This window comes from Alligator mississippiensis, chromosome 1, assembly GCF_030867095.1.
Source record: "Alligator mississippiensis isolate rAllMis1 chromosome 1, rAllMis1, whole genome shotgun sequence".
NCBI classification, from domain to species: domain Eukaryota; kingdom Metazoa; phylum Chordata; order Crocodylia; family Alligatoridae; genus Alligator; species Alligator mississippiensis.
Genome location: NC_081824.1, coordinates 59,270,268 through 59,283,091, shown reverse-complemented (window position 1 = coordinate 59,283,091; position 12,824 = coordinate 59,270,268). Strand labels below are relative to the sequence as shown.

Genomic DNA, 12,824 nt, shown 5'->3' with positions numbered 1-12,824 from the left:
TACCTTTTTGTCCACTTCTCACACAACTGCATTTTTGCCTTTATATATTTACACAAAATGAAAGTCACAAAAGAATCAGAATTGTTAAGACTATTCCTCCAGAAGTATGTGTAATTGCTATCCAAAACTTGAATGACTCCAGTTTTTTATCCAGATTGATCTACTGTAATGTGTTTGACAAATATAAATCAATAAACCATTTTTCAGTATTGGGTTTTCTTCAACTAATAAAAAGTACAGAAGCTTTTAGAATCCAGGAAATCTGTCATAAATGCCACAAAAATTTCTGAACATATTCAACAGAAATAAAAATGGACAACAGAAACTGAAAATGCCATTCTTGCTGATTAATTCTACATAGACCTTAGCTCTTGAGAAGAGAACAGAGAAAGATTTATAAGACGGAATTGCTCTAACAAGTCTCTGTAGATTTTAGGTGAACAGAGAACGCAGCTACACATCTCTGTACAGTGACATTGCTACGGCACCGTGCTTTAGTATTTCCTTTTGGAAATACCAAAGCACAGTGCGGTAGGGGTGTTTACTGGTCCGCGCACACAGCGCACGAGTAGATTTTGCCACTACTTTGCCATAGCGGTACACTATACCCAGGGAGTGCGCTGCAACAGCGACATAGCCGACAATCGCGTGTAGAGACACATGATCGCCGACTACAGCGCCATAACATGCCATATGGCAACGCAATGCATTACTACGTCGTCATAGGGCAGTGTGTAGACACGCCTACAGTATAAAGTCACTTGTGTAGGAACAGAGGGAAAGGATAATTAGCTAATTAATTGGGAAGAAATAAAAAAGGAGAAGAAATTATAAATTATACTGTAAAATTAGACTAGTCAGATATATTAAAGTATCCTAAATGTCAGGGTTTTATACTACTTAAAATATTAGATATTGTATTGTAAAGGATTAGGAGCTATCCAGGAAGTTCAAAGTTTCTCTTCTACTACCCATCCTGCAGAAGAACAGATGACTAATCCTTAGCATCTGTTACAGCATATCTAAATTCTAGAACCAAATAAATGGACACAATGTCCATTTAACCTGCTATATAAAACATATAAATGAATAATCTGCATGATGTGGTGAAATATTTCAAAATGATCTTTTGCTCCACTTAACCTGATTGCTTATTCTTAAAACGAAACTCTAGCAAATATATAACATATATGTTATATGTTTATAGTTCTCCATTTTTGCCATTTTTCCAGATAATTTCAGCCAAACAAAACATTTATGTTTTGGTTTTCTGAATTTACTATCCTATTATAATCATAAAGAATGACTTATTGTTGTAATACTGCTTTGCTCTGCTTATCGTATTTTAATATACAGTAGTGGGCCCCAAGCATGGTCAGGCCATGTGCAACAATACTGAGCAAGTAATGCACAATGGACATGGTTTGTTTTTCCCAACAAACTCAGTTTTAACATTTTTATTTTGCGTGGCCATGACCAAGGAGTAAAGTGTAAAAGGTAGGGTAGCAATGGGCTAGGACCCACAGAGCTACTGAATGTCTTGTTTGAGAGCCAGCTTCCTGTTGGCCTTCTTCATTTAGATTCTCTACCCCTGAGTATGAAGCACACCTATCAATCTTTACACATATCATTATGGATCACCTGCAAGTTTGCTGGTCACCAACTAATCTGGTGGTTCTCAACTTTTTTAGAGTCGAACCATCCTTTGTTAGATTCAAGGCACTCATCCATGACTCATATGAATTGAGCAGCAGCCCATTTCAAAAACTAATTTATTATAGTGCTTACCTCTCCAGAAGGGCCAGGCAGTTGGAGTAGGGCAGCAGCAGGCAGGGATGAGCCTAAGTCTGCATTTATCTCCTCATGCCTCGTAGCGCCCTTCAAAAGATCTCACAGCACCCCACAGGGTCCCCCAAGACCCTGGTTGAAAAGCACTGATCTACCCAGTTCCAGGAACTGAATCAATGGGGTGAAAATATGATTTTTTACAGGTAAAGTTAAAGAACAGGATCACAAAATGAGAGGTGTTGCTTAAGACATGCACTGGCCAGTAAGAGACAAGAGCTGACTGAAATGTAGAATATATTTTGATGGTTCACCCTATCATTTTGCACAATATTGTAACTTATAAGTGCAAAGCCTACTTGGAAAAGGTCTTTTCATTATGGGCATTATATACAAGAGAATCATCTTTCCCTCCAATGTCCTTTCCCTCCAATATCAGGGTTTGAAGCCCCTGAATTTTAAATTCCTAGCTTAGATTTTACTGGAACAATTGCTAACTGCTTTATACACCAACCACAGAAGAACACTTTGATGCACACTATCACAGTAGCTTGCACAACTCCTTACTGGTCAGCAATAGAATATGAATGAGTAGGGCTTATGGATCATGCCCCTAGTTTTGGGAGAGGAGGGTTACTGACAGCAAAAGACCAAAGCTGATTTAGTCATTTGAGAGTCATTTGGGAAAGCAATTCTGATTCTTGTGTGAAACATGGCACTAAACTGTGGTCACATCTATATGAGCATGGACCTTTGTTTCCCAGGGGACAAGAAGCAGCTGCATACCTTGTGCTGCTTCTGCTTGTCCCTAGGGGAACACCTGTGCCACGTGCACTCTGCCATGCGGTAGGTTACTTCGGGTGAGGTAGGAGAGGTAGGGCTAGCTCTGGCCTGGCCCCAGAACCCTCACCTGGGTTCCTGGAGGCCTCCTGGGGCTGCAGCAGCAGCAGTCCCACCACTCAGAGCCTGGCCAGCAGCTGGAGTGTGGCTCCAGCTGGCCAGGCTCCAGTTTTGGGTGGTACACTCTTCTTCCACATGGGTTGCTCCACTTTTTTTTTACCTTGGCTCTTTCGACCCTGGGATATCCTAGGGTCAAAACACCCCATCCCCCATGCTACTACCCTGCAATGCAGGGAACAGCTGAACATGCGGTATGTGGTGCCACAGATGTGGCACAGCCATGTTTGTCTGGACATGGCCTGTTGAGCAGCTGTTTCCTGATAACTCCCTAAATGGAGTATTATGACCGTAGTCAGCAATATTGAGTATTATAACCTTAGTCAAAAATTCTCAACAGCATAAAGCAAAAACAGTGGCATAAAGCAGGACTGAATAATATTTGGGGTATTACACTGAATTCTAACCACAGGTAGAAGAAGGGAGTTCTCAGTCTGTTCATCTTTTTACTAAGTCAGACATCCATCTTTGAAAGTAAAGTGATATTTGATTAGTGAAAATGTTATCACTGACTTCTGGGGGAAAATGTGAGAGCAGCTCTCTAAAGTAGATTGCCTTTCAAAATCAACAGGTTTAGATTAGCGCACAAATATTCAGTCATGACTGAAACATTAAAAGCTGTTCTACTTACAAAATACTATCTTGATATAACTGGTAGCTGGGTAAATCAGTACAAAAGGAACAATGTGGGCTAAAGACAGATTTCAAACTTTTTAAAATTATTGAAAATGGATGCAAAAAAGTGAAGCATGCTACTTAAATATTGCTAAAATGGATGATTTTGATAACTTTTCTTTTTGAATAATTTCATTTTCCATCAAACCTTCATGAAAAAAAATCAAAGCTTATACTCAATACTGTGTTTTTGATGTTTCAAAGAAAAATTTACAAAATAAATTTAAAACTGCTACTAAACACAGCTTACTTCCAAAAGTCATCAGTATACATTATCAAAGAAATCGATAGATTTCAATTATGCTATTTGTGCCATTTGTTTTTCAACCTTCACTTCTGGATTATATCTCTACAAGAATAAGAAGGGGGACACTGAAAGACAACATAATGGGAATTACAGTATTTACCAGCTTTTGGTGGGAGGAGGAAAAGCAGAATGGCTACCTTTGAGTTGTAGCACTTTCATTTAAATATCAAAGTTTCCAAAATGAATCCTAGAAAAAGTTTGAGTTAGAAGGTTACAGATTCAACTCAAAACCATCAAGTCATGCTGCTGGCAAAGCTATTGTCATTACAATATGCTTTCTCAAATAAATTATACCATACTTATTTAAGCCAAATTCTATAGCTAATAATGGGAATCTGCCTCAAATAGGAACTAAAATATTAGCCCCCTCCAACTCAAATATCAAACCCAGTCATATACATTGCTTATTAGAAACTATATTTATTAATTCTAATGATGGGTTAGCCCATCAAAGTGAACTTTTTTTTATAACTCCCTTAGCAGATTAAAGAAACTGGAAACAACCCCAAAAATCCTATTTTCTTTTCCCTTGAGCATTAACTAGCATCTAAAACAGTTCAGACACTGAAATATTCATAAATTATGCATAATTTGTAAATTTGTATTTTACCTCATGTTCAACTTTATTATAGAGTGCATTTTATATTTCTTGTTAATAATGAACACAAATCATGCTCTCAGGAATTCTGCAGTGACCTTTGTTTTACTATAATTATTGTATATTTATAGATGAACAGCTAAACTTCAATTTGAGATTTCAAGAACCACAACAACTGTGTTTGAATCCTTTGATAAAGCTCATAATATGATTGAATAAACTTCATAAAATTAATTCGCCAAGAAGAAAGTATTTCTTCTTCTCTGAACAAATTGCCCTTTGTATATTGATATGTAAAATAGATCTATGCTTTTGCAGATTAAAAACTAAACAAAACTGCAATCTGACAGACTTCAAGATGAGATTTTATTTCAGAATAACTATGGAAAACATGTTAAAAATAATTCAGTGAATTAATATATAATAATAGAAAATTCATTATATACATTATCATATAAAGACAATTCAATAAAATATTATTGGGATCTCATATCTTCAAGTTCTCAGTAAACAGAATCCCAGTTGTCTTTAATGACAGCTCAAAAACTCAAAATATGAACATTTACAAATCCAATCTGATTGGGCATATAGTTAAGGAGTTAGTCGATCAATCAGTTGACTGTGTGGAAGAGGCAATATCATCTGATGGATATCTTAAGAGACTGAGATCCTTGGCAAGTTTTGCCACTCTGTCTCCCTTTCAAGTGTTTTTGCCTGTCCTATAGATAGGCATCTTCTTGGGTTAGGGCAGATTCTTCATCTGCTTGTGTACATCCTGGGGTTTCAACGTCAAATAAAAAGATCACTATTGAGGTTCTTGTGATGTGGTAGGCAAGCTTGCACTGTATGGTTTTACTTGAATCACACATTCTACAGTTAAGTATCTTATTAAAAGACTAGTTATCCTTATGCTACAGTACAGGAGACATTCTTCTTCCACTGAAACTCCAGAAACTACATTGACTTCAACAGGATGACTCTACCCAAAGAAGCTGTTCGCTGCTCATTTGTTTGTGAAAGCATGAGCATAGTAAGCCAAGCAAGATAGTTGATCTGCACCAAAAACAATGGGCCAAAAGCCTCTATCTCTGATATCACAGAAAACGGTATTCCAGCTTAAGTACAAGTAATTAATAGTCATGTAAGCTTTTTCTCTGATATGGATTCAGGGGCTGTTCCAAAGTCCACTTAAGTCAATCACTGAAGAAAAGCATAACTGAATTTTTATGCATAAACTCTGGTTACTTTAACCCCCCCCCCCCAAAAAAGAAATAAGTTTTTGTAACTTATTAAAATAAAAGCAGTGAAAATGATCAATAACACCACAAACTAAAGTACAATCATTAGCAATAAGAGTATATTATGCTTGAAAACAAGGGTAGGGGCTATTGATTATAACAGAATCTAATCATTAAATGTTTTCCTACAGTGCATCGTTTACTTCAAAGAATATCTAAAATCAAACTTTCATGGCTCTACACTGTGTCCGAACTTGAGAGTTAAGAGGCACAAACATGCTTTAAACATTCCAAGAATTTAAGGGGTTCATCATTTACCAACAGAATGGCTCAAGTAGGTGCCAGATCCAAAGCCCTTCAAAGTCAATACAATATAAGCCTTTGAATCAGCTTCAGTGGACTTTGAATCAGTCATAGCAGGTGATGTGTACATGAGTTTACTGTGCAGTAGATTAATTAGATGCACAATAAACACTGCACATCTACACGTGCGCCCCTGTTAGACTGGAATAAAAACTAATTAATTTGTTAAAAACTAATTTAACTTGTATTTACCAGTACTATACTGTTTCAGAGTAAAAAACTCCACAGCAGCACATGTGTAGACACTGCCGCAGCTGGCTGGGGCCTGCCAACTAGCCCCACACTGAAGCACCCTCCTGCCCGTCAGCCCTTCCACAGCACGTTGAGCCGGGGTGCGGAGAAGCAGCCCAGGCTGGCATGTTGAACCCTGGAGGCCCCTGCCACCTGGTGCTGCTCTTACCTGGCTCAATGTGCTGCGATCCTGGACTCTCATGTAATCATGTGCTCAGAAGCAATAGACTCTTGTGTGATAAGCACTGTAGTTTATTGAATGGTATTAATTCCACATACAGATGCGCCCATTGAGTAGAAAAATAAAGCTGTAATAAATTATGGAAAAAAGTAACCATGATCCTATTAACCACAGCCATTTTAGCAAAAACAATACTCACTATATATCATGAAAGTGCTTTTTGTATTTTAGACTCTGGATGAGCTCACACTACTTGAGAACAACAGCGTTCCAAGCCTGTCTTAGAATGTCTTATATCTACAACATTTTAGTAAGCTGTAAAGGTATGACAAAGTGGCAGTTTTTTTCTTCTAAAAGCTACCCATACATAGATAAAAAGCTTATTGCTCCATCCATGCTCATCTTCCCTTCTCTGACTGAATTCTCAGGTCATGGATAAACTATTGAACCCATAAGGACAGGAACATTGTTTTTCTATAAAAGCCTTCTAAATACTTCTTTATGCTGACTCCGTGCTTTGGAGGACAGATCTAATTATTGCAGTTCTTTTATTTTTTGCACTAGGCTGGAGTACTAGTTGTACATTAAATACTGCATATTCTAGCAGAAGCTATTATACTCTATCCTGTGTTCTTAAACCTTGCATAAACACATCTCCCCCATGTCATCTGCATAGTATAATAATCTAAATCCTTTGATGAAGATATATTATAATATATTACTGCTGTGTGGTTTTTAGCTTAAGCTTCTTGTAGGATACTCTGTCACAAATTGGTCTCCAGGAAAATTTGACCCTGGATATGTATTATACCCTAATTGCTTTTTAAAATATGGGCATAAAATTTAGACATAAATGGAGCAGTATACAAATATATTATATAATTTTTACAAATACTTTGCAAACTCATTTTCTATTTCTGAATAGTGCATAATAAATGATTGATTATAACAGAAGTGTGTTACAGTAAGCTTACCCATCTTATGTACTTTATGTCTGGAATCAGTAAAGAGCTAGCCTTTTAGTACTCAGATGTCAGTACCCATGCATATTGCTGGAATTTGTATCAAGAACAGTCCTTGTGTACTGAAAAATCCCACTGAAGTCATTTCATGCTGGGTGAGCAAGTAATGCAAGGTCAAGCCAAAGGGCAACCATGGATTTCCAGATGCTGTGATCTAATTAATTTGAATTTCCCATCCCTACCATTCTCAAATAGAATTACTATGGAAAAGAACAACACATACCTGTGGTTTTTCTAGGGTAGTGGTGTGCTGAAGACATTTTTTTAAAACGAGACAAGAATGTAGAATAAGATTCCACACGTTAGTCAATGTCTTCATAAGTCGTATTACACCTTGGAATATCTATGAAAATAATATATAGCCCTGACCCTGCCACTCCCAGCCACCAAAATTATTCCTATTCAGTTTTTCTGGGTACTTTCTAATGTGCATAAACATAGTGGAACTGGGTCTATACTGGCTGAATAAACATTGTATATGATGACTGCATGTGTAGCACTGAAGATGAAGAAGAGAAACCCTATTGGGCCATCCACTTAGCTTTCTGCCAATGAGTGACTGTTCTATAGAACAAATTTACTAATGATCTGTCACATCTAAATATCTCAGAAGAAATGCTGAAGGAAAAGCCTGATTGTCTGACTGTGACAAGCTAACTTCAGATACAGTGGATATATATCAATAAAAGTGACCGTTATTATTGTTCCCTTGATTTATAACATCAGTGATTCATCTAATGAAGAACTGCTACTTATACTATCTATTTCCAAAATCGTTTTATTTGGAGAAAAACAGATCCAGCCTTCTTGCTTAAGCTAGTTCCTCCTATTGTTCAACATTCTGTATCATGTTGGGAAGCAAAAACACCAACTGTGTAGCTGTCAAGCATGTTATAAAATGCAACAATTTCTGAGGGAAAATGCTGATTAACCTTTAACACGTGAAAAGTGAAAAACTTGAGAGGCAAAAAAGAAGGAATGACAATAGTCCTAACTATCCTACAATGCAGTTCTAAGCTGAAGTCATAAGGGACAATTCCCCAAAGGCAATCAAGACTTCACCTGCCCAACAGAAAGCAGTTAAAGTTAGTCAAAGATACTAGAGAGGACCTTGCAAGAGATTGTCCAGCCTTTGTCAATCTCTCCCATTGTCCTCACTGAAATTTCAATACTACTAAAAAGCTTGAAAGAAGACTATGTGGTTTAAAATATGTTCCTACAAGGCTCTCAGCTCCTCCCACAAATTGCTGAACACCCTCATTTCCCATGAAATGACAAGCTATGCTAACAAAACTTGTGTTTGTACTTGTACGAACACTACTGCAAACAGCAATGTTCCCCTTTTTCTTTACTGTTGGATATGCATTATTTTTCGACTGTCCTGGTTTAACTTGAAACAGATCACCTGCAGAAATACACTTTGCATCTTGTGTAATAATGTTTTCAGATGCAAGTGACAAAATTCATAATGCTTATGCTAGAAATATATTTTTAAACCTTAAATAAATGCCAGAGGGTTCAAATGTCCTATAAATTGCTACTTTACATAAAGATACCATTCCCATAGGCTTAAGTGTAAGTTACTGATACTACTTCTGAGCTTTAAATTCTATTTATAGGCTTATATGTAAGAAACATTCAACCATATTTCTCTTGTGTTTTCTTTTTGTGAAAACCAGGTAAAATAATACTTTAAACTAAACGGGAAACAAATTAATTGTTATTTGAAAGTTACCTCCAGGCCTTAATTTTATGCTTGACAAAATATTTCTACCTTTAAGCTAACCATGCCATGAATAAAATCCAAAGGCAGAAAAAACAACACAATTAAAACGTTGAAACAATTCTATTATTTTGTTAAAAACTCCCAACAGCATAAAGCAAACCAAACTGCTACCTACACTGAAAAAAAGACCTGAAGGCTATTTCTCCATCTGCAAACCAGTTTTCCCTTTACAATAATGCAGTTTGGCTTTCTACCGTGACCCTGAAAAAACAGAGTTAAGTTGGGACAGTATTAAAATAAGATATGACTAGAATTAAAAGTGAAATGCATTTGTGGCTTATTCTGGAGCATTCAGATTTGACATACAGAAATAAAAATTAGTTACAGCTCTTCATTCCACTAAACATTTTTAGAAGCAGGTTTTCACTGCCTGCTGTGGTGTTCAGCTTATTTTGTGAGGGGGAAAAAATAAAACTAGAGAGGTTCTGCAAACACAAGAGCTGCCATCTCTGGGCTCACATTTCCCATTTAATCCATAAATGCAGCAGTGCCCGGACGCTCTCGTGCTAAAATTATAGCCAGGGAAGTGTCATCTCTGTTACAATTAAAATTTAATCACTTGCAAAATGCAGCAGCTGAGGAATGACACCACAAACACTCTGCCTTGCACAGCCCCTTCATGCAGCTTATTGAATCTGTCCAGAAGCCTGAGGTTTTGTCCAGGAAAAAACACAACCTGAGAAAACATTTAAGCAGCTTTAAAACAGGTCTTCCCAGCTCACTTGAGAGTTGGCTTTTTCAGGTCTATTGAAATGTAGGCAGCCTTAATCCCACGAAGGCTGTTTGGGGGAGGGGGTGGTTTCTTTGCCCAGGGAAATTTAAGTGAGGGGTTTTTGGGTTGCTTTTTTTTTTTTTTTTTTTTTTTTTTTTTTTTTTTGAATCCTTGTAACAAAAAGAAAGCCGAGCTATATTTGCTGTGCCTGCCATTCAACTTCTCCCCCTCACACAAGAAGCTGGCAGCCCCTGTAAAGCAGATGATAAGGCAGGCAGGGCTGGAGCACCTGGGGCTGCGGCGGCTGCTGGGGGTTTGTTTCCCTTTCCCCAGCCGGGCCGGGAACAAGCCCGCTTCCTTCCAACAGTTACTGCCTTGAAATATTAATGGAGCCCCTCAGTCTCCGCCAACACAGAAACCGAGACGCTTTCTCTGCTGCTTAATTGTCCTAACAGCCAGCTTCACAGTTTAGGGAGGGGGGCTCCTTCCAAGGGACACTAATTAAGCTTGAAATGGGAAGTCCTGCCAGGCTAGGGCTAGTCGGGGATGTTGACGAGGCTCGGGCAGGCCGGGCATCGACGAGCACGTTGTTGCGCTCGGTCCCGGCTCTGGACCCGTTTGCACGGCCCCCCCCTGCCCTTGGCAGCGCCTCCGGTTCAGCAAGTTCAGCTTTTCCTCTCCCTCCCCGCTCCGGCTTGGCTGCCCTTAAAGAAAATCCTCCCCTAACAACGTGCCAATGTTACAGTCCTCCACAAAGGCAACTTCTATGAGGGGGGGCTGGGAGCTTGGCTCGGCCTTCCCGGAGACAGGGAGCTTTGTGGCCGCGTAGGAAGCGAGGGGGAGAGAGGACATTTTCTGCATCAAAGATGCAGGGGCCTGGCGGGCAGCAGCGTCGTCCCCCCCCTCGCCAGGGAGCTGGCTCTGCTCAGCCCTCGGCAGCTCACCCGTGCGCCCCCACCTCCCCGCTCCCCTCCCGAGGGCCACGGCGTGGTACCCGCGCTCCCGCCTCGGCCCCCGGCCAAGCACGTGCCGACCCGCGCCCGGGCCAGCCCGGGGGGAGCCGCCGACTTCGGAGCCTGGCCGGACTGAGGACTGGGGGGCCCGGCCTGCGGCTCCCCCCTGGGCTCATCCAAGGGAGAAAGCGTGTGGTTGCGATGCCGACGAGGAAAGAAGGGGAAAAAAAAAAAAGAGCTAATGACTTGGCTCCCAACCTGTCACCATCGCCCTGTGAGAGCTGCCAGAGCTTCGCATCCCCACTGAAGCAACGGGGCTTCACATCCCGGGCGTCCCTCGGAGCTCTGACCCCCCACCTTTCCCCGGCCGGGGACATGTCTTGGGGGGCTGCAGTGCCTTGCGGTTTGAAGGCGATCAGCCCCCCTGTGAGATGCGTGGGGTGCGAGCCAGGAGGTGAAGTACCAGGGAGAGGGGAGGGCTGGGGTGGCAATGGGACCCGGACACCCCAGCAGCAGCACCTACCTTCTTTGGGTGGCCGCTTAACTTCTCTGCTGAGGTTGCAGACCTGGGTGGTTTGCAGCTCCTGGGTCAGGCAGCCCTCGGTCTGCTCGTTAAGGGGCAGCACCACGTTATTGAGCAACACCAGGGACTGGTCGTCTATTCCCCATTCTCCCAAATGCTGAGGGCAGGTGCATTTTGTATACATGATCCCACAGGACTCGGTTCTCCCGTTCTCGGATTTCAAGCAGCTCTCCAGCCAAGTGCATAATACGTGGCAACCAAACTGGCTCGGGCTCACCTTGTTCAACACCAAAAACTCAAAGAAGGATTTTTGGTCGTCTTCCTTTTTGTGTAATCCTGGGAAATCGATGGGATAAACTCGGCGGATCTGAATGAAATTCTTATCATATTGCAGAAATACAAAAGCATTCTTGGAATCGCAGAGCTGCATTATAGAGTGGTTATTTTTTAAAAGATCCTTTATTTTCTCATGAGAAAAATGATCGAACTGATAAGCCAAGAGGGAAAAGTTGGAGCAGCTGAAGTCTTTTTTGGAAAATTTCAGGTAAATGCTATATTTGGTCGGATCTGGATTTTCCAGCGTCCAAGTGCAGTTTGTAAAGTTTTTAGGAAACATCTCACTTACAGAATACGATCCATAAATGACCCCCTTCACCAGCGTGGAACACCAGAAGTCTTGGGCAGCATTAAATCCAAACATAACCAGTAGATAGGTGGAAAATATATAAATCAGCAAATTACGAACAGCCTTCATCCTATGTCATTTGGCCTGCAGGAAATGAAATGAAATAAAATGCAAGTAGAATCCTTCACGCATTGAAAACCAAACTCCTTCCAATAGTCCAGCCAGCTGTTTTCAAGATTCCAGTTAGAGCCCTTTTAAAAAAGAAGGGCAGGTAATTTTTATTTTATAACGCAAGGAAATTGTTTGATGCTGTGTGAACAGCGCCATCACGTGGCCATCACAACAGTCAAATTCCCTAAATTCAAATTAAAAAAATAACATTTATTAGATTATTAATAGGAATGCCCTCACTTATCTATCACGTATTCATCTTGGCGTAATCCGGAACTCTTCAATGTAGATAAAACCCAGGGGGTTTTATCCCATAGACTAAGAGAAGGGGTATTCATTTTTAAGTCAATACATGTATAAATGTACTATATCTATAGAGTGTGCACTATATATATATATATATATATGTGTGTGTGTGCAAATATATATATGCATATATTTGCATATATAGTATGTGTGTGTGAATGTACACGCAGATAATCTCTCTAGACCAGATCAGTAAAGCCGGTAACATCTGTTGTTACATATCATTGTTTCTATTAAATCTGAGAAGTAATTGTGATGAATTACAACCATAATTTTAAAAATGCACAAATTATTATTTGCTACCGATGGAACATTATCTCCCATATGTCTACATGCCTTTGCAATGGCCACCTGGTATATAGAGGTCTCTATAAAAAGAAAATCCTGGGAG

General features: G+C 39.9%; 1 protein-coding gene across 4 annotated transcripts in view; it reads right to left on the bottom strand.

Moving 5' to 3' along the window:
* ADGRB3 (adhesion G protein-coupled receptor B3) overlaps positions 1-12,824 on the bottom strand; it is a 733,084-nt gene that overhangs the window by 717,246 nt on the left and 3,014 nt on the right. For all 4 annotated transcript variants that reach the window (XM_059730831.1, XM_059730825.1, XM_059730832.1 and 1 more), the window contains exon 2: positions 11,332-12,100. In XM_059730831.1, the coding sequence (XP_059586814.1) occupies positions 11,332-12,085 (754 nt within the window). In that variant the 5' untranslated portion in view covers positions 12,086-12,100. The remainder of the gene's footprint in view (positions 1-11,331; positions 12,101-12,824) is intronic.